Raw genomic sequence first — 27,444 nt, forward strand, 5'->3', positions numbered from 1 at the left:
TGTTTGTGTGAGAGTTATATGTGTAATTGTGCAAACGCAAGCATTTGTGCGTTGTGACTGCGTGGTGTGTGCGCATTTCTGTGTATGTGAGTATATATATTTGTGCGTGTGTGCCAGCGCGCGTGGGAGCGGGTGTGTGTTGTCGCCACGCGCCTCCACCTCCCCACGATCCGCCCCGTTGGCGCGGGCGCTGAGGCAGCAGCCAGAGCTGAGCGGACGAGGGAGGGACGAAAGCCAGGGTGAGCGAGCTGTACCATCACCGTCGCTGTGCCGACTTTGCCCTTTAAGTCGGTTTCCAAGCCGATTACAGCTGATCTCCCACGTGACGTTTTACCTTCTGTCTCTCAGAGCTAGTTGCCCGAGGACAGTCCTGCTCAGGCTGCCACGAGTCGCGCCTCCCCAACCCGCGGCGGTGTCTCTGGCTCCCCCAACTTTCAGCGAAGCAGCCAGAGGCTGGGGCGCCCTCACCGAGCCACCCTCCGCACCGGCGTCGGGGGCTCCGGAGCTTCGCTCCGCCAGGAAGGCGGTGGTCTCGGAGAAGGTGACTGGACGCAGCCGAGCGACCCTCGGACCTGCGCGTGCCCTGTGCGAAGCCGCAGGAAAGGGGGCGCCCTTTGCCAGCCTGGACCAGAGCGGGCGGGCACGCCCTGGGGGGAGACGGCCAGGAGATGGCGGGGAGACAGGGGTGAGCCCCCCGTGTGCTCACCATGCAGAAGAGCGTGCGCTACAACGAGGGGCACGCCCTCTACCTGGCCTCCCTGGCCCGCAAGGAGGGCACCAAGCGCGGCTTCCTGAGCAAGAAGGCAGCGGAGGCAAGCCGCTGGCACGAGAAGTGGTTCGCCCTCTACCAGAATGTGCTCTTCTACTTCGAGGGCGAGCAGAGCAGCCGCCCGGCCGGGATGTACCTCCTGGAGGGCTGCAGCTGCGAGCGGGCGCTCGCGCCGCCCAGGGCCGGGGCCGGGCCAGGCGGGGCTCGGGACGCGCTGGACAAGCAGGTACCGTGCACCCTCCTTTCCCAGTCTTCCGGCCTCAGGCCGCCTCCCTCGCTAACTCTTCTAACCCCAGAGGTCTAGGGCATGACGGAACGCGGAGTCCGTGTTCTGGACTCGAGGTTCCCCTGTGGCCTTAATGGCAGGGTATCTTCGGGCGCCTCCCCATCTCCATCCCTCCTTCTCCCCACCTCGGCGTAATCACTGGGGATAGGCGCTTGACTTGACCCTGAGCAGCCGGGGCTTTTCAGCTTCATTGCCAACCACCGTTTGCTTCTCGAGACTTTCGGGAAGGATTTAGTGTGGTGACGGGTGTTGACACCTGTTGAATTTAGAACCGCAAGACCGAACTAACTTATTTGGGAAAGTTGAGTTTCTCCCTTGCCTGGCTGGTGCGGTAGGTTCTTCGCCTGCAGATGTTTTTGATCGCCGGCTGCGCCGGGAACAAGCGGGGCTCCAAGGACGGACAGACACTTTCTGTTGTCCATTTTCAACCTGTCTTTGTGGATTATGTTAGTTTACCTTGCTAACATTTGACCTGCTGGGTCTAATTACGAAGGGAAATGTGTATCTAGTTCCCTCAGGATTAGTATTTGGTACCACATTCTTGCTATGTTTAAACGTGTGGGTGTTTCAAAAGACCGCTTCACTGTTGTACTTTTAAATGAGTGCTTTGAAAACCAATGTGACCTTTTTATTCTGGGTCATCATTTTATTAGTTTTGCTACTCAGGGAGGAAAAAAAAAACCTCTCTACATTTAGTAACTCTCTCGCCTCATTCCGGCAAATGTGAAATTTGTATTTTTTTCAATTACCATTTGGTTATTAAAGTTAAAGCAGACTAATTTTATGCTCCCAAATTCTTACTTCGCTTCTAGATCTCCACCTTGGGGGAAAAAAGAGGCTGACTGTCTCTACTGTTGCATAAAAATATTTCGCAGCCGAATTTTCCGTGCGAGTCAGACTAAACAGCTTCTACTGCAAACCAGCGAGGATGGCTGTGGGAGGCGCTAGCGCCGGGATGATGAGTAACGTGCCTGCCAACCCCTTGGTGCTCCTGTAACGATGTGTACAATTAAGAGGAGTTTGCACCAGATCGGCCAGAAGTTTGATTTTTTTTTTCATTTTGGGTTCACTATAAACCATTAACAGACTTAACTAATTAAACTTGTTACAACACTTATAAATCTGAAAATTAAAAAGCATGCCTTTTGGTTTTAAGAGCATGTTGAGGGTCATTTGAAAAGCTGATTTTCAATTTTGTAGATGTGGTTACTGGAAATGTGAGTTTAAATTTCAAGGCATGCATTGCAGCATTTAAATGGAGAGCAGGAGAAAGGTTTTGAGGAAACAGATTTTTATTTAGGATTTGTTTTTTTTTCTTTTCTTACTGGTGAGATTTAATTAAAGGTGTATGTTCCAAGGCCCCAGAAACCCAAACTAAGTCTTTGAAGTGTTATCATGTCTAAAAAAAATAGGATACTTTAAATTACTCTGAATATATATCATTGACTTAATTTCAAATTATGTTTTCTCTTTGTATTTATACCAACATCAGGAGAAAACCACTTTTATTTATTTTTCTGATCTGGGGATGGGGAGTTGTTTCTTGTTGCAACTTATATGGTTGTCTTTTAGTTACGATTATATGAAAACCAGCTTTTTTCTACTTGAAAATACCTGAATTCTCATCTGAATTCCCATCTTCAGGACAGTTTTCTTCACACCGCACTTTGATAAAGAAATGGAACCTTCAGAATGTTTGATTTTTATGCCATTTTCTGATGGCAGTCCTAAACTGATCAGCTCTTGAAAAAAATTTCTGTTTATCACATAAATTATGAGTACTTCTCAATCATTTTATACTCTTTAAGAGGTTAGAAATGAGAACCTTTGGAGTTTGTAGAAACACTGAGAGGAAGAGAACAAGCCTTCCAAATGGACTAGGGGTTGCATTGGGAAATCTGTACATTTTGTCTTCCCCGAGGCACACTTCTGTGACTTGGTTGGTTTAGCAGATTGATGCTTTTCTCCATCACTGCCTCTCTGGGTGTATTTGAAGAATTGAAATGAAACTGTGACGATAAGAAACAAGAATGTACCTTAAATCTACAGTGTAAGCGGTTGGTTCCTTTTCAGTTGATCTGTGTTGCTTCTGTGCTCACTCCATGTCAGCACCTGGACTGCGGGGCCTTGTGAAATGGGAGGTGGAGGGCCGACGCAAGGCACCAAGCAGGGCCCGTCCTTAGGCCCACTTTCCCCAGAATGCCTCTGGAGCTTTCCTCATTAGTATCTCCATCACTCTCGTAAACATAGGGGAAGGTTTGGGCTTGAAATGGGACTTAGGGAAGTAGAGTGGGTTTCTCCCACCAGGTTTCTATGCGACTTCTTTAGGCAAATTTCTTAGTGTTGTGTCTTTTTTCCCCTTCTGTTAATGAGCTCTGTTTCTTAATATGTAAAAATTAAGGGTTTAGCTAAGATGGTTTCCAAGTTGCTTTCTAATAATGACATCTGTTTCCAAGTTTATAACAGACAGGGTGAGCTTTTTGGCTGTGTAGAGGATGCAAGTTTAAATTATACTCTTTCAAATAATTTTTAAATTCTAATGAATTGTGTTTCTAAGTAAGTTATAAGAAGAAAACACTCACCGATTTGATTCATCTAAAGAATAATTCAAAGTAAGTTAATTGACAAAAGAAAAATTAAAAATTTTTGAACTGCTTTGTCTCAACTGTTTCCAGTGAAGAAGAAAAATAAAAATTGTTTTTCACTTTCCAAATGTGCCTGGGTTGAAGGGTTATTTGCATTGCCCCATTTTTCCCCATAGTGTCTCCAGATGTCACTTTGGTATGTCATTGGGAGACTATAAGGCTCCTTTGTCAACCTTCCTTGGTGGCTACTTCTTGGTGGTAGTTAGGGTGATATAATCAAAATGAGTTTAGGTAGTGAAATTTTAAGTGTTGTTCCTTTTCTCGAAAATGTGTGTTGTTGGTCCTTCTTTCTAAGAGTGCTCCACTTACAGAAAAGGAAAAACGTCCCTTTCATTCCAGGTGAAGGTATTTAAGAAAGAAGGGAATCCACATTTAGTAAGTACTTTATATGACCCAGGCTTGGTATTATCCTCCAGTATCCCATTTAATTTGAACCTCCCTTTCAGTTCTTGGAGACTGGTAGCATTTTTGTTTTCATTTTTACCTATGCTAACACTGAGGTTCACAGATTTCTTGGGAGATAATCAATATCTTGCTGAAGACTTATGTGAAGACTGAGTAACCTTGAAGACTGCCTTGCTAAAGAGACAAGTTAAATCCACTGACATTCAGATATTTCAAATCTGGGTGGGAGGGGGCTTGGGGTTGTAGTAAGTGAATCACTTTTTTGTTTATTCTTATTTTCCTTTTGAAAACTATTTAAAGGGCAGTTGCATTCTTGAGAAATACAATAGTAGACCACCACATTTTCAAAGAAAATGGGACTTACGCTTAAATGAACAAGTTTACATGGTATTTGTTTACTTCTATAGGGACCTTTAAAAATATTTGCCCTTAGGGTGACAGTGCATGACTGTCAGTCTGTCTAAGTGGCTCTGTCTGTCTGTCCTGCTTGCCAGCAGCAGAGACATACAAGAACAAAGCTGTCTTTATCCTTATTTTTCGGGTAATGATAAGTGTTCTCTTCAGCCTGATTTCAGCTGTTTTTTTGGAGGGTGGAATTATCTCATTAGTTCTGGAGGTTTAAAGTAGTAGATACTTATCATATTTGTGCTGAATTAAATATGTTGATTTAATTTTAGAGGGATTAAAGGCTATGTGATTTCTCCTGTCATTTCATTACAAGCCAGTCACTTAAACCTTCCTAACTTGATCACAAGCAGAGGATTTTAATCATTTATCAAATTAGGCAAAGCACGCTAACCCTGAAATACTTGTGGAGAGTGGGGAATGTGGTTTTTGATTCTCATTCATGTTGTTCAATTGGTATGTAATTAACAACTCAGTGTTTTCAACCATTGTTTATTGAGCAAATAAAAAATAAATGGAATAAAATATTTGCTAAATCTTATAAATAAAAAGGTTGAAAGCATAATTTAGAGAAGAAAATGATTTATTACTGGAACTTAGTAGCCATACTTCCATTTGAACTTAAATGAAGAAAAGTAATTTATGGATGCGCAAAATTTAGTTATTTTAATTTTGGCTACAGTAAACATTATTATTTATATTATTGTATTTATTACAAATTTAACATAGAAATATCCATCTTTGATGTGACAGATGTACATAAAAATGCATTTGTATTGTGACAAGTATTTTCTGTGGTTTTTAACAAGTGAGAGCCAAATGCACTGTTAAATGATGGAAACTATTTGTAGTGTGATAGCATAGTTTTTCCCTCTTTCAAGAATTAAAAGATAATGATAAATTCTTTTTATTGGGTAATGATATGTCCTAAAGCAAATGTGGTAACCCAGTGTTTCTGGTTTTAGTGAGTGAGTGCTAATAGTTTCTTTTTATTTTATTTTATTTTACTAATAGTTTATTAAAACAATTGTTGATATTGCAGCTTGCTTTTTTATTTTTATTTTTTTATTATTTATTTATCTTTAGAGGGGAAGGAAAGGAGAGGAGAGAAATATCAATGTATGGTTGCCTCTTGTGAGTCCCCTGCCGGGAACTGGCCCGCAACCCAGGCATGTGCCCTGACTGGGAATCCAACTGTGATCCCGTGGTTCTCAGGCCCGCGCTTAATCCACTGAGCTACACCAGCCAGGGCGATATTGCAGCTTGCTTAAGGCAGATTATATATTAAATTTGATTTCATACATATTTTCCAATAAACTCGTCTTCTACCGTCAATATAATTTTAATTTTGTGGAATACAAAAACTTAGACTTTAAGATTATTTTGTGTTGAAATAAGCCGGACTGGTAAAACATATGGGTCCACTCAGGTCTTCTGTGCACAGACCATGCACGCGAACGTGCGGGGGAGGGGGGGGGGAACACGACGACCACGACGACACACTGACCGTCGGAGTGGGGGCGGGGCGAATGGAGGGAGCCAAAAGGGGGATAATTGGGACAATTGTAATAGCATAAAAAAATAAAATACTTAAAGGGAAAAAACCTCTAATTTTCAATCTTAAGGTAGTTTTATGTTTTATGCCTGCTCACTTTTTTTCTACAAGAAAGATATATGTGTCTATCTACTGAGTTATATCATTACTATTTACTGATCTTCTATCATTAAACCTTAAATATTTATTATGCAGTTATGTATGTTGGAGTATATAGATACTTATTTGTATCATTAACATTTCAAGATGTGAGTTGTAAATCCAATCTGTTTACAACTTGGGTAGCTTCATTTTTTTAGTTACTGATTTTTAGAGAGAGAAGGGTAAGAGAGAGAGAGAGAGAGAGAGAGAGAGAGAAAGAGACATGATTTTTGTTGTTCTACCCATTGGTGCGTTCATTGGTTGACTCCTGTATGTGCCCTGACCGGGACCCAGCCTGCAGCTGTGGCGTGGGGGGGACATACCTCTCCAACCCGACCAGCAGCCCGGCCAGGGTGGGTAGCTTAGTTTTCAGAACTAAAGATGTATAATAATTCTGTTAAATTATTCATGGTATAAATTCCTCTCTGAAATTAGTTATCTTAATTTAAGGCTGCATATAGTAAAATCCCAGTTACTACTTAAATAAAACTAGAAATTATATATATTTGGTATCAGCACTGTGGTAAATGTTTGGTTATTTTGTAACATTTGGCCATTATTTCAAAAACATTAATCATTATTCCAAAATTATTCATCACATTTCAATTGGTGTAATTTAAAAATATTAACTGATTGAAAAATTATATAAATACCTTATTTTGGCTCCACCAAAAGGCATATTTTAGCATTTTTGCCCAAGAAATTTAAGTATAATTGTGTGTGTATTTAGGAAAAATAGTAGCAGCTTTTTCTCTTTCTTTTTCTTTTTTTATTTGAGAAAACATTGGTATCAATAGGTGGAACAGAGATGCAGAAAAGCACATGTTCTCAGTTTTCCTTTTTATTGGCACTTGAAAAACTTATGATTCAATGAAAAATAAGGACCCAAATGATTTTTCCTGAACTTCCCCATCCCATAGCGAATGCAAAATGCCCCAAATATACTTCTAGTGAGATGGCAAAAAGAAAAAAGGTTCAGTTGATCTGTGTTTATTTAAATAATACTTCTTTTCTTTTCTGACTGTAAAGGAAGAAATGAGAAGGTTGGGAAGGTCCATGTATGTGTAAGAGTCGAGAGTAGAAGAAGTTAATGAAAGAATTCATATAAGATTGGAGAAACTACAAATAAAACAGTGGTAATAAAAGCAACACTTAAAAATAAAATTTATTGGCCCTTTAGTGCTTTATTTTTAAACATAGGGCACCATTTCTTTCACTGCCTCCTCCCATACTCGCCACTGTGACATTGCTGGGACTTGTGATGACAGACAGCAGGGATTTGAGGGACTCCGGTTACGGTGCTTTGCATTCTTTTCAGGTTCCTGAAATGCTTTATTTTATCATCGTCTGATTTAATGTAGGCGGTGCCTGATTCATTTCCTGAGCATATTTATGAGCCCATGCCCCTTGTGGAACTAACTGAACCGGAGGGGTCAATGCTGTCAGATGGAGGGCTGATTACAGGGTAGGCTCCTGGGGTCAGCTCTGTGGGAATGGGGAGCTGCTAGCTTGGCCTAAGCTTCATTGCCTAACATCAGAACTCATTACTGTGCAGTCACGATGGTGATGCCTAGGAATAAAAGATGGTGCATATCCAATAAGAATTTACTTTCTTTTAAGTTTAAGAATATCAGTTTCCAGTTCCGATGGTAGTATTGTGTATGGTTCAGTTCAGGAGTTAAACTGCAGGGCTTTCAGTCTTGCCTCAGGTACTTACCAGATACGAATATGATGTTGAACAATTTCTCCTTCTAAGCCTGGACCCCTTCCTGTGAGATGGGGTTCACGATAGTACTCATATCATTGGGTTGTTGCAAGGCTCACAGGCAATGATCGTCCACATCAACCCCTTCCCCTGGGGCCTGCCACGGGAACAGTCAGAACACAGGGCAGCTGGTGTTTCCATTACACCTTTCTAATATGATGCTTCTTTCGCTTCTTTTTATTTTATTACTGGCATCACTCAGGGAGTATTTTTCTTTTCTCTTAAAAAATATTTTATTTTAACACACACAAAATAGAAGAGCTCAGAGAACACTCATATGCCCATCAATCAGCTTCACCAATCAACTTTCTGCTTTGTTTTTATTTCTCTTTCCCTCTGCACATTTTAAAGACTATTTTAAAGCAAGTCTCAGATACCGTATTATCTCTCTCATATAGAAAGAAGTTTTTCCTTTTGGCACAGCCCTGGATTGGCACTGAAGATTGTATTTGATGTGGCTCTGAAAAGAATGATCTTGGAAAGAGTTTGTAATGTTTCTGTTTGAAAATATGCTATTATAATGGCTGTATCCTTTTTTCTTTGATATCATTATAAAGGATAAAACTTAAGACTAGTAGTTGTTCAGACATAAAGGTGGTGGAATTCACTTTTAAATAATTCTTGCCCATTAAATCCTGAAGGAAAGACATTTTAAATCAAGTCTTTAGTCATGATCTCAGTGCAAAGCCGTTTTCACGATCTGTCCTATCTCACAGGGAAAGCACTGTACCAGGGCTCCCCTTACGGAGGGTCCTCTTTCCTTCTTGGAAGTCCATTCGCCAGCTCTCGCAGCCGTGCAGCTGGGGTGACTGGGTTAGAGTGGAGAAGGGTGCTTCCGCCTCTGATGCCATTGATGGCTCTTCTCACTCAGGATTTTGCACAGTTTGCAACAGTCAGGACGTCATCCGTAAACCAACCTTTCAGCCATCTTTCAAAATCGATGCCGAGCCCCAATACCTTGTCAGTGTTATTTGAAGACAATTACTCTGGTTTTATTATTCAAGTGGGTAGTTTGTTTTTTCTAGTGTTGCTAAACTTTTCTAGGGTTAGTTTGTTTCTGTCATATGATTATTTGCTTTAGGCCCTTTTGATTGCAAGGGAGATATACAAACCGAGGTTGTCTTGAATTACGGTCACCTCTCTGTGTGGTGAGGGGACAATGGGCATAACTGAAGCTGTGTGAGGGTGAGTGTCACTCCACTTTATTGTGACCCTGCTGTTCTGAGGGTGTCAGCACTGGCTGGCCTGTGTTTCCGCGTGTTTATGCCTCTTTGACTCCTCACTGCTTCTGTTTTCTCACAGCGTCCTCTTTCCCTAACTGCAGGCAACCCCACATGGTGCTGAATCAATGTGTTGTGGCCTCATACTCTCTGCTCCTTTCTGTTTTAATTCTCAGGGCAGCATCTCTTTTGTACTCAGTGTATTCAGGTTCTTATTTCTGTGAAAGAATCTGATTGGCTCAGTTTACATTTTGACCAGTCCATGGGTTGACTGCCAAATGTCAGGGGCTGTGGAGAAGGAAGCTGCATGGAAAGTTTGGTGGGTGTGGTAGACATTGTTATGGACACATCTACAAGCTCCTGAATGTTCTTTTTGCCACACTAAATTTATTCATTCGAAGCCACATTCTCCTAGCAGATTTGCACCCTCACTTTAAGATCTTTCCAACAATAAAATGTCTATCTTCTGGGCCTGTTTGACCTCTTGTATCATTTAGGGTTCATGGTCATATTTGTTTTACTTTTTAATATTTGAATATTTAAACATTACTTGAACATTGTTTTGTTAACAGTAAATTGAATATAAACCTATTTTTCAAAGGATAGCATACATACAGAAAAGTGCACAAAGTGTGCCACTCGATGACTTTTCACAAAGCAAAATTGTTTTTGTAAGTGACTCCCAGATCCAGCAATTGATGTGGTCAGCCCTGCAGAAACTAACCTCGCATCTGTTTCTCTTCCCTGCTCCTCCCCATGGGTAGCTGCCACCTTTATGTCTGACATTAGTGATTGCGTTGGTCTGGTTTTGAACTTAAGCATGGAGTCATGTAAGTAAGTACGCTTGTGTCAGGCTTCTTTCTCTTAACATCATAGCTTTGAGATTCATCCACATTATTGGGTATTGCAGTTCATTGTGTTACTTTCTTTTGTAGTATTTTCCTGGATGAGCACACAATTCCCATACCCATTCTTTACCCACTGTCTGATGGACATCTGGATCATTTCTGATTGCAGGCCGTTGAGTACAATATGGCTATGGAAATTCTTGTACAAGTCTTTTGTGAACATACATTTCTGTTGAGTGTATACCCGGCAATGAAATTGTTGGTTCATAGGACATACAAATATTCAGTAGTTACTGCTAAACATTGTGTTTAGCAGTAATTTATGTCAATGTGTGTTTTCACAGCAGTATGTAAGAATGCCAGTTGCTTTTACATCCTTGCCAACATTTGGCATCGATCTCCTTAGTGTTAAACATTCTCATAAGTGTATAGTAGTATCTTCTTTCAGTTTTCATTTCTCTGATAAGGAGGTGGAGCACCTTTCGAAGTATTTATTGACCATTTGACTGTTTCAAAGTGCTTGTTCAACCTTTTGTCCATTTTTTATTGAGTTGTCTGGTCTTATTGATCTGTAGAAGCATTTAATACTAAGTTAAACTATATGAATTGCCATTTTGTACATCAAAAATGACTGAATATCAGAATTTCATATTGTTCATCTAATATATATGAAAATATGAGTCTTGTGTCAGTTATATGCATTGCAAATATTTTCTCCTACTCTGGCTTGCCTTGCTACTCCCTAAAGGTGTCTTTTGATGAACAGCTGTTGAAAACTTTCATGTAGTGTGAGCTGTTTATCTTTTTCTTTCTGATGTCCCTCTGCGCAGGAAGTAGATGGGAATGGGGACAGCATCTGGAGGGGCTTCTCATGCAAGGTGAGTACCGGGGTGCTCCCTGCTGCTGGGGAGTCAAAGCAATCTCCGTGATCACAAAGGGCTCTGCAGTAAGCGCAGGAGTGCGCTTGCTGCTGCTCCGGTTTGTCACCTGGGCTGTTTTTCCTTTGGAGGAAGGCCCCAGGGCCAGTTCTGCAGGACAAAAGATCATAAAGTTCTTCCCCATCTCGACCTTCCTGGGGTCTGAGCTGTTCTCTCTCCAGTGTTGCTGTTCCTCTAGAGATGCATACATGTAATATGCACCAAAAGGCTTGCACAAGAATTTTTATAGCGTGATTATGCACAAAATCGAAGTGTCCTATTCCAGTAACTCTCACTTCACTTCCCTGCCCTACCCCTGACTCCCATCTCCTACTTGCACCTACATCTTTCATCTGGGAGGGTCAGGTACAGGAGGGGCAAGGGTGCGTTTGTAAAACTTAATCAGAACTAAGTTTGAATCTCTGACACCCCCTTTCAGCTGTGCTGCCACCTGGAGGGTGTGCCAACCAGGCTGGCCTGGGAGATGCTGTTAGGGAGGGAAAAATGCTTCACTTCCAGCAGCGGTCAAGACAGAATCCTCAGTTTCGAAATGTATCTCTATAATGCCCTGTAACCCTCCCCCACTCTGTCCTGAGTATTACCCAGGAAGTGGTCAAGAAGGAATGACCCCTTTCTCAGAATACCTGTGTTCCGTGACCAAACTACCTTACTGAATTGGACCAGGAGGGAGTGAGGGAGAGACTGTTGGAGAATCAGTCCATTGTTGAGGACACAGATTAGTTTCAAGGGCCACAATGGTGTGGCTGGAAATAGCTGACAGTAACCTGAAGAAGTATTGACAGTGGTGAGGCAGCGCTGATAACCCTGAAAGGGGTTCAAAGGTCTGAGGCAGCCAATCTGCCAGGAGTGGGGAGGGGTACCTGCCTGCCCCCACCTTGTGACACGGTCTCTCCCACTGTGAGACAAACAAAAGGTCAACTTTTGTCTAGAGCCACATGTCTGCCCTTCCATGGCAGCCTTCGCATCGGACACAGAGTCGGGCTCCATCAGCAGCTTCATTCCAATTGGTTCCTGCAGAGACCACCCCTTCCCATGGCCATCTACATGAGTGTTCCAGACAGTTCAGCCAGGAGTCGTGGTTTGCCCCCAGGTTTGTGTTTCCTAAGAAGGGTGTCTTTAATCTGCCAGTCTGTAGTTTTCCAAGTGTGGACCAGACGGCTATGTCGTTGGCAGCATTCCTGAAGTTTCAGTTTGCCCCCTGCAACCACTTCTGCTTTTGCTTCCACATAGTTGATCCTGAGGCTGACTAGCCAAAGGACTCCAGCGGGTGCCGCTTGGTTGCAGCTTAGCCAAATCTTCAGTGAAACAGGCCTAGACATTCCGGGAATCTCTGTGAATTGAGGGCCCCACTGAGTTGGTGGCTTTGCTCCAGGGAGCTGAGCACACAAAGTTCCCTCCAGAGGGATGCTTGCTGTTTTTATTTTTAATGTAAAGCCGAGAAACTCCTGAACGCAGATCAATTATGTTCTTGAATACATTTTGCCATTTCACAAGCAAGGTTTGACTCTTCCTACTTTGTTAGTTCTTGAGTCTGAGTTGATTCATCCTAAAATGGGAATTTCTGGCTGGAGAGTTACAAGGTTTCCACGGGTTGGTTTTGACAAGGACTCAACACTAAGCTAAGAGTTACCTGCATGCCTTGTGATTTTGTTAGAATGCTGGACATTGCGTTTGAGAAATCAAAGAGATAATCTGGTGCTCGGCACGATGTTTTCCCATCAGAGAGAATTCACTTTGCTTTCTTGCAGGCATTAGGATGGGGTTACTTTATGTTAATCAATTCTGGGATTAAGCTGCTGAAAGCTAGGTTTCAGGATTTGTGAGAATTTGTCTATTTCCACTTTGCCCTAATTTCTAAAGTATAGCCTTTCCAGGGTCTCACCTGGAATTCTGGGTGTTTACAAAAATCTCCTTCCCACTTGGTCTCTCTCCAGCTCCAGGAGACAGCTAGAAACTCAGCCCTGGTGAGTAAACTCGCTCAGTCTACGGCCTCTTTACGGCCACATTCTGCTCGGCCTCTTGGCTCTCCACCACTTAGAAACTGGCGGGTTCCTTGAGAGGAACAACTTCCAAGTCTGTCAGGCTCACTAGTTTACTTTTCTTCTTGAACACGTCTTTACTTCTTAGGTTCTGGCTGTCTTGTGAGCTCACTGATGCTTTCAAATGAACTATTTTTTTTGTGTTGTATCTAGCTTTTCTAATCGGTCTTAGTGAGCGCATGGCCGGGTGTTGTTGGCTGGGGTAAGGGGAGGGTCTGCAACCAGCTGCTTGGCCATTACCACTTAGGAGTGGGTTTTGATAGTGAGACAAAAAAATGAGTGGAACTTCTTCCAAACAGGGAAGAGTTATGTTGTTTCTTTTTTCTTTTTTCTTGGAAATTTGTCTGTTAGTTACTTCTAGTTCAGTAATGATAAAATACTTCAGAAGTCAAATCACAACTAATCCTTATTTTATGAATTTAATTTGGAACATCTTTGAATATGGTGTTTTGAACACAATAAAGTAAGAATATGATTTTATATTCCTATGATTTTTATAGATCTTTATCTTTATTCTGCTACTAAGTGATGAGGTATGTTTTGAAGGTACTCATGTATAAGTTCCATTTTATGCCTTACACAGTGGTTTTAGTTTAAACTTTCCTTTCAGATAGTTTTCTCATCTGATGTCTATCAATGAAGGGGAACCCAAAAAGCCAGAATCATCTTCTGGAGGGAGGGCCCCTCGTGTACGGCCTTGCCCACTAGGTGAGTGTTACTAGGAACCCCTCTGTATTGCTGTACCAGCTGGCCTTGCTGTGAGAGGCTGCATTGGGCTTCAGTGAATTTTTTTGAAGTCTCAACACATTTGCCCATTTCGTGATAGGTGATTTACAAGCACACCTGCCTACACCGCCCCGAGTGTTCAGCAGTTTTTGACCAAAAATGGCATGACTCCTGTGCCCCACCTCCCTGTTCACTCGATCTCCCTCTGAGTGCTGTTTTTTTTGTTTGTTTGTTTGTTTCTCTTGATGAAAAAACATCCTCAAAAGGGAAACTTTTTGCTGATGTGGAAGAGGTACAGCAAAACACTGCAGGAGCACTGAAAGGCATCAAAGTCAACAAGTTGGAAAACGGTTTTGAGCAGTGAGAAAAACGTCTCAATAGGTGTGTTGCATCAGATGGAGAGCACTTTGAAGGTGAATAAATATTGTTTTGGGGGGTCCCCCCTCCTGTGTATGTATGTATGTGCATATGTGTTTATCTATCTTAGTTGATGAGCATCTATCTTCTGTTTGTCTACTCTGTCCTCGTAGTTAATGAGCATTTAACTTAAAGTAATCATCTTTCTCTGGGCATAAGTCATCCCTTTCCTCTTAGAAAGTAAAACAAAATAAAATTAGACTATTCTGTGTAGGATACTAACTTGTTACATTTTTTAAAATCCTTACCTGAGGATATTTTTAATGATTTTAGAGAGAGAGGAAGGGGTGGGGAAGAGAGAGAGAAACTCTACATGAGAGAGAAATACCGATTGGTGGCTTCCTGTATGCTCTGTGACCAGGGATTGAACCCACAACCTAGGTGTGTGCCCTGACCCAGATCAAACCCACAACCTTTTGGTGTATGGGATGAGCCACTCCGCCAGGGACTAACTTGTTAGCTTTTTATGGTCAGTTGTGTATTACATAATTTTGAGCTCTACCATTTATTGAGTGCTGATTTGGATTTAAAGGACCAAGCACTTGACATATGTTATCTCATTTAATCTTCATGACCACCCTGAGATGATAGTGTCTTTTGTGTTTTGCAGATAAGGATACTGCGGCTTAAAGTGGGTTAGCAATTACCTAGGGTAAACCTTTAATAAGTGACAATGTCAATACAGCCTTGTTTAGCAACTTCCCTTTGGTTGAGCTTGGCCCTTACCTGGGAGCTGGAAACATAGCTTAACCAAATGTAGCTTTCCTCTCTCAATCAAGGGGGAGAACCTTTTGTTCTCAGTCTCCTTCTTCTTCGTCTTGGTACATTTGCAGTTTGTGTGGAACACTTCTCAGTCTGACCTGGCCAGCTCCATAGAGTCCATGACAAGTTATTGTTTCATGTGGGGAGAATAACCCCACACTCATGAAAAGAAGTAAAGAAAGCCAATCCGTGGGCCTGTATTTATCTAAGGAAGCATTAGAACCAGCTCACATAACCTCCACAGTGTCTGTGTGCTTGAACCTGTGCTGGGTTCTGCGAGTGGGGACATGGGAGACAGTGGGGCTTGGGGGACCAGTCAGTCTTTCTGCAAAGCCCTCCGACTTTCTCCCGTGCTGCTGACTTCCAGTGCAGGCTTCCTTCTTGGTGTCTGGCCATACTATGAGGGGCCCAGCACTGAAGATGTATCGATGGAAGACACAGCCGCCCCCCTTGCTATTTCAGACCTTGCCTATGCTATGTGTGGGTCATGACTCTGAGAAAATGTCCCAGTGTCTTGATTTATGCTGCCACTTTTTGGCCACTAGGCCTAAGTAGGTTGTAGTCTTCTCTGATCTAGAGCGGCGAATACTGCTGTCCGAAACATCGGGCAGCTGTGAACGATACTGGCAACCTCTGTTGTCCATGTAGATGTCTTTCTGTGCTGAGCCGAAGTGCCTTCTGGTATTTGTTTGGTTGGCAATTTCACCTGTGTCTCTGGAACTGTGGAGTCAGAGGGTCGAAGAGTAGCATCCGGTGATTGTCGTGCCTTAGCCGTAATTTCCTGCTGTGAGCACTGTGATGAAAGTTCACTTTCAGCATGCCAGGTTGAGCTGAGACCGGCCTCCTTCCTGCTCACCTGCCGTGGCATTCTGCTCAGTTGGATGGTACAGAACACCCAGTGTACTGAGGCTCCCTGGTCCCGAGTTTGGGTTCTGGATCCATTGTTAACAGCTGTGGATTGTCAAGCTTAGTCATTTTCTCATGTGGAAGTGAGCATGATAATTCCTACGTCACAAAGTGGGAATATTAAGTTAATTGAGGTAACCTAAGTGAAAAGTGTTTTGTCAACTAAAATGCTACAAAAATGTAACTTTAAATACTTTACAATTGCATTTTTCCATGTCAATGAGGGCGATTTAAACAGCAGATCGTTGAAAAGTTGGTTACTGTGGATGTGTGTTCTGTTCGCTCCGATGGTCCACTTTGAGAACCAGCGAGCTTCCCTGACTGGTTTGTATGCATCTCTCATGAGTCCATGTTTTCAAAACTCTATGGAGACTATGTAGTGGGTGACAGCCTCCTTAAGGAATAGTTGGAAGATTACCTTTACTAAGTGCAGGAAGAGATAAAATGAGAGATTAGTGGAGGGATTTATCTTTGTCATTTAAGTCTTTCCGGTTGTCTAGGTCTTTCTGGGTGGGAGGTGAGGGTGGGCAGGAAAATGGAGGCACCTGTACTTGAACAACAATAAAAAAATAAAAACATGGTTAAAAATAAATAAAATTTTACATATCAAAAAAGTAAAGTGAGATTAATAAGTAATTTATCCGGAAGCAAAATGTAGCTAAATTGACTTTGTGCTTTAAAAGTTCATTACTTTGTTTTTTTACAGAGAGCTTAAAATGTATACTGAAAAGTAAATAAATCCAGTTTACTCATTTTTCTCCCTTTTGGTGTAAACTGCCATGTTAACAGAACATTTTTAAAAGCATTTTAAAAAAATTTATTAAAGTAATGCTTCTGGAGATCTAATGGACAGAGTGGTGGCTATAGTTAACAATACTATATTGTATACTTGATATTTGCTAAGAGAGTAGCTCTTAAATGTTTCACCACACACACACACACACACACACACACACACACAATGGTCACCATGTGAAGTGATGGCTTTGTTAACTAAACCTTATCAGAATTACCATTTCACAACAGATAGTGTATCAAATCATCACCTTCATTGTACTCTGTAAACTTACACAATGTTATTCATCAATTATATCTTAAAAAGGAAACCAGTGACTGGATACAGGTAGTGTATGTTTTTTGACCCCACACATTAGATACAGAAGTGATCGGTTCTGGCCCTGCTGTAGCCCAAAGAGGCGCCCATCGGAACACCTGCGCCTTACTCCAGGTTTTGAAAGAAAAGCTAAGGCACTGTGTAACTTCTTGGGCATTTGGTCAGGGATTAAAAGAAGAGCTTGTTTGTTTGTGAGTGATTGAGTGCCAAGGACTGAGGTTTGAAATCTCGATTCGGTCTAGGTGTATCAAACACTAGCTCATAAACCCCAATAAACCCCTGCCTTAACTAGCATCCAATCTTCTATTTTTATGCAGGTGCAATGGAAATTAAAACAGTAGTTGTTATTACTATTTTAAAATGAAATAATAATATGTGTATAATTCTATTTAGCTTTCAAAATGCTTTCATACACTTTATCCATTTGCTTTCTTAATAACTGCTAATTGTTTTTCTTTTACAACTTCTCACTTTTTAGACACAATATTAAAATTTAAATCATTCTAAAAAAAGAATGTTTTTTTGTGTGAAATTTGAAGATCACAGAGAACTATAAAATAAGAAAATTAAAATCTGAAATGCCATCCTTGAGGGAAAACTATGTACCGGATTGTTGGAGGACTCCCTTTCAGGGTTTTTTTGTGTGCACATAATAGGTATTTTTTAAGGGGCATACTTGGGATCATAGTGCAGGTAGAGTTTTGGATCCTGACTTTTTTTATTGAACATTATAATCATTTTACTTGCCTGTAGATATTCTTTGAAAATTTTTTTTTAATAACCGCACACCATTCTTTCTATCCCAAAGACGTAAGACGAATGTCCTCCTACTGTTGGATGTTTGGGTTGTTTTAATATTGTGAAGTTTTGCTCTGCTGTTGTCAGTAATGCTGCAGTCAGCGCGAGGATGGTGTTTGTGAATAAACTGTCAGGGCAGGCGGAGGAATGTCAGAAAAAACGAACAAACAGAAAAGCCAGGAAGTGAGGGTCATCTTTTTAATCATCATTAAAAGGGTAATGAAATACTATTCTCTCTAATAAATGCCCCACTTACATTTCAAGGTAGTTTTGTAACTGGTTGAAAACTCAACGTAAATGCAAGTTTCTGGAATGAACGTACGATTGCCTCTGTGAATAAAATGCAGAAATAAAGATGGCCAAACATGGGAGTCTCATTTCTGGACATAAAGCCAGAGCAGCAATGTTTTCTGGTGGAGTCTGCGTGCCTGGAGTCAGGTTTGTCCCGACGGCCGTCGGAGCACTGGGGCCATTGTCAGTGAGTCCCATGGACATGCATGAGTTGCAGGTGCCGAGCCTGGCCACATTTCATCAACTTTAAATACACTTGGATTCTAATGTTTTCCATTTTCTGAAATTAGGATGTTTTCAGTGAGTGTGCACATTTAATCAATGGGGTAGTTCTTTGCCTAAAACTTTTTACTAATTTATGTTGCATTTTACAATACCATTGTAGAAACAACAGTGGTAGCTTCCAGACTAAGACAGTTGGCATTTGTGTGTGTGTGTGTGTGTGTTTTCAAAGCTCTTTGTATGTATTTGTAAGAGCATAGAGGTGTATGGATGTCTGCACTGCATTGTATTTTAAGGGCATTTGCTCTTTGATAATAATTAAATATAAGGACAGGGAAGATCATGGTCATGTGAGAAGAAAAACTCAGTGCTCGGTTTTCGAAGTGCTACGTCGAAGGATGGCAGGTGTTAGTACCATTGATCTTTACTGTGGTTGGTTTTTATCTTTTCCTGCTGTCCCCTGGGGCCACAAGATCTTCCCTCACCGGAATTCAAAGCGCTGCCTCTTGCTACAATTACGATATTGTGTACTTTTTTTGGCAGTGGGTTTTCCCTTTTCATATTCTTCCACTGTGGTTAGAGAATGGCAAATCTGAGTGTTCGGGAATTTTAGCCCATCCTTAAATTTGATTATGTTACCTTTCGTGATTTAAAGAGGCCAAAACAAAACAACTAAACTCTCCTGGGTTTAGGATACTGGGAAAGGATGCGCATTCTTTCCTATTTTTAATGTTGTCAACAGCTGCCTTGCCTCCTCAGGCTTATGGTCATTTTTTCCACTGAAATTTTGGTCACAGTCAGGACTCCTGAAAGAGGACCACTGAACTTCTTTGCCCTCTGTGCATTTCAATAAATGGGCTTTCCAGTTTTGATGTCAAGGCAAAATGTTTTCTTTGAAGATGACTTTAGGGTCCTGAAGGGCAAGTTTGTTTGGAGTCTCGGTCACTGTACGGGAAGAAGGCCCCTTGGCGATCCATGTGGCATCCTGCTGGTCAGTGATGTGGGGTGCTTCCGGAGAGTCTATGTACCATACCTCCTGTGACCCCAGTTCCCAGATTCCTTGGGACTGTCATTAATGGTGGGGTACAGTAAGATCCAGGCAAGCATTTTCTAGCTGGATCCTTTGTAATCTCTTTTCAGAGTTGTCCGAAAGTCACTTAAAGTTTTGGAGCCATGTGTGTGAATACCGACTTCGCTGTAGTCCCAATACACCAGCACGGGTTACTTACCCAGCTGCTGTGAAGAAGTGAAAAGTCTTCCATTTTAGGTTTTATTAAGACTGGTCATTATTCTTAATATTATTTGGCTCATCACTGCTAAATTGATGCCACAGCACGGGTTCCAAGTTTTCCAGGACAATCTTGAGTTAAAATGTTCTACACTATACTCCTGTATGAGCATTTGGGTTTGGGGGACATGGGGTGATAATTTGCTTTGGAAATTATGATACCTGTACTTCCTGATGGCTTTGAAAAAATTTACAAAGCGCCAGTTAGACTCTTAACTGGCACACTCAGCAGTCTGTGTGGTACCACGCAGGTGGGAGGGGCTTTCACACAACAAGGGTTGTTGTTTGTTGTTGCTGGGGCGTGTGAGTTCATCTTCCTGTGAACATGCGTGTGTGTTGTGGTTCTTTAGTAATTGACTTCCTCTTTACAAGGTATCCCAGACAGTTCCTTTCTCGTGCTAAAAAGTATTTTTTAAAGCAAAGCATCTAGCCCTGGCTGGTGTAGCTCAGTGGATTGAGTGCAGGCCTGCGAACCAGACCATCGCAGTTCAATTCCCAGTCAGGGCACATGCCTGGGTTGCAGGCCAGTTCCCAGCAGGGGACGCATGAGAGGCAACCATACATTGATATTTCTCTCCTTCTCTTCTTTCCTTCCTCTCTCTAAAAAAAAAGATATAAATAAAATCTTTAAAGCAAAACATCTAGTTTTACACTGAGAAAATTACAGTGTATTAAATTTTCTTTAGAAAGCAACTGTGTGTTAACAATTATGTGTGTTCTAAAAGGAAGCAGAAGTTTGGACATGAGTGAATTCACTAACAGTGGAACACACAGTGATACAGCCGAGGCCCTAGGATGATAGATCAAGCTGGGTATTAGTGTGGCTTTTCTGCTTGTAATGGTTTGAATGTGTATACTCACCTCTGGTGCCCATGAGGAGGCCTGAATGTGCTTCTAAGCACGGCCCCCTTCATCAGAGCCCTGACACTTCATTCCTCGTTGACTCACTAGGTGGGTTTTGAGCATTTGCTGGAAAGCACTGTCCTGAGGCTGATGGAAGGAGTTCAAGGTTTACTCTCTGCAGTCCTGAAAGTGCCCGTCTATGGAGGAGGTGAACGTGTGCATTTGAAGGAGTTCTCTGACGATGTGTGAGGCTTCGTAAAGGCTGCACATGTATGTGCAGGGGACAAGGACCTTTCTGACGTTGTGCTAAGGAGGGTTGCAGGAACATTCGAGGGCCTTGGTCCTTCATGGAGGAACCAAGTTTAACTGATAAGAAGAAGGAAGAGCTAAACTCATGTTGGTTTAAGTTGGGGATATTTAGGTTCCAGTTGGAAGTAGCGTTTGAGCAAGACCGGAAAGGCGGACAAAGCGGACTGTATTCATCTGCCTGTGAGTCATGGGGAGACTTGGAGGGACAGCAGTGCAGGGAGGGGGCAGGTGGGGTGGGCCGAAAAGATAATCTGGCACGGTATTCCAGGAAATTGGAACAAAGAAACACGGGAGTCTGACGAGGAATCTAGGGATTTGGTTCTGTTATTAACAAGGTTTACTGGGAGGGATTTTTTCTGATTTCAAATAGAACTTTACACAATTAGCTTAGAGCAGTGTTCCTCAAAGTGACCCATGTGTTATGAGGAATATCCTTGTAGGTGCCTTGGTGTTGGTTACTTGTTAAAATGGCTTCACACCGAAAAAAGTGTATGAAAAATCTGAGTTACCCAAAGTGAAGAAGATTTCTTCATAACAGGATTTCTTAGAACTTTTATTATGCAGATTTCTTTGTCACTCTGCCCTTACTTGGTAGTCTGTTCTAGAACCAGGGTGGGCCGGCATAGTGAGGTGCAGAGGCCAAGGTTCTGAAATGCCTACTTATATGTTATGATTTTCTGTAATCAACTTGTATATCTTATATCATTCATTAGAACAATTATTTAATCATTTAATAATTATGTAAGAAATAGCTCTTTGGAAAGAAGACAGTTTCAGAATTCTAACTGAACATATTTCTGTGGCATGGGAGTTCATAAAAATAGATTCTGTTGTCATATAATAAGAAATATTAGGTAAAAAGTATTTACCCCCAGATTAGTCACATATTATGAATGGTTCACATATTGTAAACCATTATTAAATGGTTCTGGAGTAAAGAACCATTAGGAGTAAAGAAGTTAGGAGTAAAGAAGTTTGTTAGGAGTAAAGAAGTTTGTACTACCTAAAAATATAAAGTTCTTCTTTGAAAATCTTCTGAGATCCACCCTGGGTTCTCCACGTCACAACAATTGTGATGGCCAGTGATTTTTTTCCTCTAAAATAATTTCCTGAAATTTTTAAATGCTTCGTGGTTAGTTATTTTTAAGTGACCCAGCACAGGAAGGATATGGAGGGGGTGGAGTACCAGGGAACTCCTGCCAGTTGATGGGAAACTTGTTTAAAAGTGGACTAAGGCCACCAGAAGTAGTCTGAAGGCCTTGCTACGTACAAAGCAAAGGGTTCCCTCCCCATTTTATATTGTTTTATATTTATTAAATTAAGTTTGTTACTAAAAAACCATCCTACGAAAACATCAGGCCCGAATGGTTAGATGGTTTCACAAATTAACTGTATAAATGTAATCATGGAAAAGAGTATAGTTAGCCTTGGGTTATTAACAAGTCAGCTGTAAAACCGATAGGGATAATGACCAAGAGTCAGTGTTATGCAGGTTATAAGTGCTGGACCAGAAGGAGATGGGGAATCAGCTTGGATGGAATTCATTTCTTCTTCCCTGTCAAGGGTTTGGCAAGTAGAGTTGGGTCCCTTTGCTCCTTTGCCAGTGCCCCGAGGGAGAGGAGTCCCACTGCCTGCTCCTGCAGACCGCCCCCATGCTTCCCCCCACGGCCATCAGTGCACACGTGAGCTTCTCCAGACCCAGCAACTGCATTTCTGCAGCAGAATCGAATGCCAGTAAATCTATAGGCTCCGGACCAATGGCTGTGCGTCCTGACTGGCTTTCCTCCAGTTTGGCAGTGCGAATGTTTTCCCTGTCTTCTCCAGGTGCTGCCTTGGCAGCTCGTTCCCCATCAGTCATTTATTTTGTCTCTTTCTCCTCATTCAGTCCAGCCCCAGCTGCTCTCTTTTCTGTGAGTCCTCTACTCTCCGTCTCCTTTTTGTCCAGGGTTTTCTCTCTTTTGTTAGCCACCTACTTTTCCACACACTCTTTGTAGATGTCTCTCCCAGCTGAGCACACAGGTCTTCTGAAGCACCATTCCCAGAGTCAGTCGCAGGGGTCTGCACTTTCTCTGGGGAGCTTCAGTCTGTATTCAGGACTCTTGGCCTCTTAGAACTACTGGAACATTCAACCGCCATCTCAACACCGTTACTGCCACTTTTTTGGAACAGGAAGCTCATCCCTGAAGTACTAAGGGCTCCTTCACTGTCACCATCATCTGAGCTTTCAGCGATGGGCCCTCCTCAGGCTCCGGGCCTTCCTTGCCTGGAGCATCTCCTCCTTTCCACGTGGGATCTTCTGCCTGGTTTTGATTTGTTAGGCCCCTCTGAGTCTCACGATTTCTGTGGTACCATCTTGCTGGAGGCAGCCTGCATCCCTTTGAGGATGGGCTGCTCCAGACGTCCAGGCTCAGGCATTTCCTGGTGCTGCCGCTGGGAGTGGGGGGTTGCTGAAGCAGTGCCTGGGTCCTCTGAGCCCCCTGCTGCAGTAGTTCTAGATGTTTCTGCTACTTTGGAGCATCTTGCTCAGCTTATGTTTTACCCAGTCAGCCATTGTGTCTTCATGATTGACATCTCACAGTCTCCTTGCACTGAAACCTGGCGAGGTTTTGGTTGGCTGTTTTCTCAAGGTGAACACCCAGTATTTAGAGCGTAGACCCCAAACCTCCTTTTCTATCAGGAAGTCTGGGTTCCCAGCTGGGAACTGCTCCATGCTGCACTGTGCCATTGGTGTTAACGAGTCACCTGTTGCATTTCACAAGCAGTCCACTGGACCATCCTGATCTTGGCAGTGGTGGTGGAGAAAGTCTAGGCCGCAGCTTGGGGTGAGGCATTTGGCACCTGACTAAAGTCAGGCTGCAGAGCTACACCAGTGCTGCTGTCTCCAGGGCTTTCGCTTAGTCCCGGTAAGAGATTCTCTGCGTCAAAGCAACAGTTTTATTGTGCCAGGTACATACAGAGTGTGTGCTCAGTCCCACTAGGTCTTTAGATATCTTTTGGCATTTTCTCTATTTCCAGGATGAAGTTCATTGCTAACAATCAGTTGAATAGTTGAGACTTGGAAAGGTAAGAAAATGACTTTCACTACAGTAGTCAGTAGGTGAGCCCCAGCTAGCAAACAGAGCTCTGCAAATGGGATTTACCTTTAACATTTACAATATTAAACATTTGGGAGTCTCCACTACGCGTTCTATGTCATATCTGAAATGATATATTTTAGACAATTTATGGCTTCAGCTAAGTTAATGGGAAATGTCACTGGCAATAGCTGTATCATTAAAAAATCAATGATTGGTTCTTTAGATTATCAAGACACTAATGGACCCAAATGTTACCTTCTGCATCCCAACCAGGTACTTAGTAATTCTCTGTGCACCTGCGGCCTCGTACACCCTCTTGCACCATTGGGATTGTTGTGGCTGTTACCTGTGTGTCCATCTGTCTTCTGTTAAACTGTGAGCTTCTTGACCACCATAACTGTGTCCGTTTTTCTTTTCTTTTCTTTTCTTTTCTTTTCTTTTCTTTTCTTTTCTTTTCTTTTCTTTTCTTTTCTTTTCTCTTCTCTTCTCTTCTCTTCTCTTCTCTTCTCTTCTCTTCTCTTCTCTTTTCTTTTCTTTTCTTTTCTTTTCTTTTCTTTTTTTATCCCTGACCACCAGCAGAAGGCATGTAGCTAGTGCCTAGTAGGTGCTGTTGAAAGAAGGAAAGTAGGAGAGGAGCATGTGAGGTGGTAGAGTTACTATTAGTCCCTGTGTTCCTAAGGCAGCAGCCTGCAGTGCTCCCTGAGGATGCATCTGGGACACAAGAAAGATCCAACAGTCTCTAACTTAGGAGTTTAAGCTGCATTTTGCAGAGAGAAATCTGTTAGTGTTTGTTGAAATCCGTCCTTTTATCTCATGCATCACTACTTGAATTTAGACCATCTTATCTCAGTTGAACTTCTAAGTGACCTCCAGGCCTCCTTTCCAACCCATCCTCCACAATGCTATCACATCTATCTTTCTAAATTAGTATCATCTTGTTATTTTCCTGCTTCATCTGTTACTGACTCCTCGTAATGGCTAAATAATCCCACCCTCTGTGCAGGACACTGGGGCCCTCTGACTGGCCATTTATTTCTACTCTCCCCACGTCTGGGCCCCAGCCATGCCCCACAGAGGTAGTCACTGTTCTGTAACAGGCCACATGCTTTGTGATAAGTGAGCGATGGGTGAATGCGTAGTGATAGCGCTTGTTTACTCTGCTAGTCTGTTTTATGCGAATCATTCTATGCTGGTGGGAGGTGGATCAGGGAGGGAACACAGGGAGCTGGTTTCCACTTAACACTCAGGAGGTTGCCTCAGAACCCTCAGAGGAACAGAGAATAAAGGCAGAAGAGCAGCAGTTGTAAGTGCAAAATATAGATTCTTGGTTAGAAGAAAACCACAGTGAAGTAGCTCATCAGAGTTTCATATGACTTGACATTCGTCATGACGTACCTTCTGTTCCCCAGCTGCCACCTCCATCTTCCCTGTTGCCTTTTGCCTGTTTTTGATCACGGTGTGAAATTCTCTTCCATCACTCTGCCAACCCAGGGAGTATTTCCTCAGAAAGTTACATTAGGGATCAACACTTCCTGTTATATCTGCTGTCTTTTATTCCATTCATACCATAGTATCACCTTTACTTAGAAGTAGTTTTGAAGTAAGTGTGTGTGTGTGTGTGTGTGTGTGTGTGTGTGTGTGTTTGTATCTTTAGTCTCTAAGGTCCCTGTAGCCAAGGACTGTATCTTATCTTTCATTTAAATTACTTGGAGTTCTTACTAACATTCTATGAAGGTTGTTAATAAGTGCTAGAGTCATGCTGAGTTGTCATTGTTAAATGTCTAAAATCTCAGTTGATGTATATATAGTGTAGACCCTGATGGATACTGTTTACTTTATTTGATGGCAATTGAGGGAGAAACATACTGCCTGGCTTCAGAGACTGACTTTGCTAGATATTAGCAGTCTAATCTTTCTGCGCTTCAGTGTTTCATCTCTTAATGAGGCTAAAAGTAGTATCTACCTCAGAGCGTGGATTCGGGGATAACTGTGCTGAGAGAAGGCATATGTAAAATGTTTGACAATGTCTGGCACAAAATAAGTACTCAATAAATATTGACCATTATGTTAGTTCATACATACAAGTCCAGAAAAATAAAGCAACAAGATATATATAGTGTGTACATACATAACATACCCTAATGATTATAAAATTAGCTTATTGCAGGGCTTAAAAAATGAAGGTAACATTAATTGTGAATGAGAAAGTTGAACATCAGCTCTGTTACTTTCTGAAAGAAAGAATGCCTTTGTGTGGGTGTGTGTGTTGATCCTCAAAGTCAGATGAAGCCACTCAAAGTCACATTAAGTCTGCCGTGTGGAGTTTAGCCTGAAGAGACCAGGTGTTCGAAGCATTGAGTGAAAACCAACGTATGGAAGTGTTTCCCACGATCTCACCCGTTTCGGAACAACCGTTTTTAGTTTAGATGTTCTGTCGTAGTGGGGGTTCCGTAGAGACTCCTCTGTGCGGAGCTCTGTGCTGGGGCGGCCTTTGTCATCGGAACGACTACTCACGCCGGTGCAGCTTGCAGCTGTTACTGTAGAGTGGTAAAGAAGTGTTTTCACAAAGTGCCCCATCGCCGTGGCAAATAAGACCTGGAGGAGGGAGTTGCACCACGAGCAGAGGGGTTATCCCGCTCCCCTCACATGCTGAAATGAACAGGTCCATTTTGAAAGTATGGGCTTCATTATTTTCTTGCATTTGGAAATGTGTTCCATTACTGCCACATAACACAGTGTGGTTATCCTGTAGTTAATCATGCAATTGGTCAATTTATAAAACTCAATATAATCATATTGTGGCAAAATGCAATTATAATAAGAGTTATAATGAGACGAGAGGGGTGGATGTGTCTTGTGGGAACCATTCCTTCATTTCTAGAATACTCTTCTTTGTCTGGATTGTTTATTGGATTCTGGGATCTTAGTGTTTATGATTTCTCCCTTATTCTTCTCTCCCACCTTCCCTCGGAGGCTGCCAAAGTGGGGAGGGGCAACAGGGTTTTGTAGATAAACATCGTAGACATGTTTATGTTGAGGGGTGAGTGGGAGGAGCTGTCTCCTCTGGAGAAAGAAGGGCCATTTTATTTTAGCCTATAGGTACCTTCCATTTGCTAACCTCAGTCCTCATTTACCCCAAAGAAAGACCCTTTACTAATTTGACTGAGTTTAGGGTTTTTTCCTGTCCATCTGGAGCCCCATTTCCCAAAGTATGCAAAGACATCCAATGATGTCTAGTAGTGGCTTGATAGGTTCTGTAGGTGAGCTCCCTCCTGGCCACGGTTTCGTGGACAACCCAGAGACGATTCTTGGAGCCCTGAGAGTTCTCCTGACTGCTCCTGTAGTCTTGCTGCTGCTGCTGCTGGACGCACTGGGGAGAGAGCTGCACTGGGGAGAGCGCTGCAACGGGAGGGGGCAGGCCCTCCTCTGCAGGCCAAAGGAGATCCAGGGGCTTCTTGTCTGCTGGGGCCAGTCTCTGTTCTCTAGCTGGCTTGCACGAGGAGCTCTTGGTGGTAGAGGACTTGCTTTGGTGAGCAGGGCTGCAGGTCCAGGTAGAAGCCTCCCTGCGACAGGGGGGTGGGCCCGAAACCAGTCACAGGGTCTGCACTTGACATGTCCCTCTGATCCCGCATAGTCTAAGCTCTGAGCTCCCAGGCACCGTGGGCCTGTTGTTGT

At 42.5% G+C, this 27,444-nt stretch overlaps 1 protein-coding gene across 4 annotated transcripts in view; it reads left to right on the plus strand.

The window, feature by feature from the left end:
- Positions 1-239: 239 nt before the first annotated feature.
- Positions 240-27,444, plus strand: part of RASGRF2 (Ras protein specific guanine nucleotide releasing factor 2) — a 188,293-nt gene continuing 161,088 nt past the window's right edge. For all 4 annotated transcript variants that reach the window (XM_037032149.1, XM_037032150.1, XM_037032152.1 and 1 more), the window contains exon 1: positions 240-995. In XM_037032149.1, coding sequence (XP_036888044.1) covers positions 708-995 — 288 coding nt within the window. In that variant the 5' untranslated portion in view covers positions 240-707. The remainder of the gene's footprint in view (positions 996-27,444) is intronic.

The sequence above is a fragment of the Sturnira hondurensis genome, unplaced genomic scaffold (genome assembly GCF_014824575.4).
Source record: "Sturnira hondurensis isolate 20B ecotype Veracruz unplaced genomic scaffold, ASM1482457v3 Scaffold0021354, whole genome shotgun sequence".
Lineage (NCBI taxonomy): Eukaryota > Metazoa > Chordata > Mammalia > Chiroptera > Phyllostomidae > Sturnira > Sturnira hondurensis.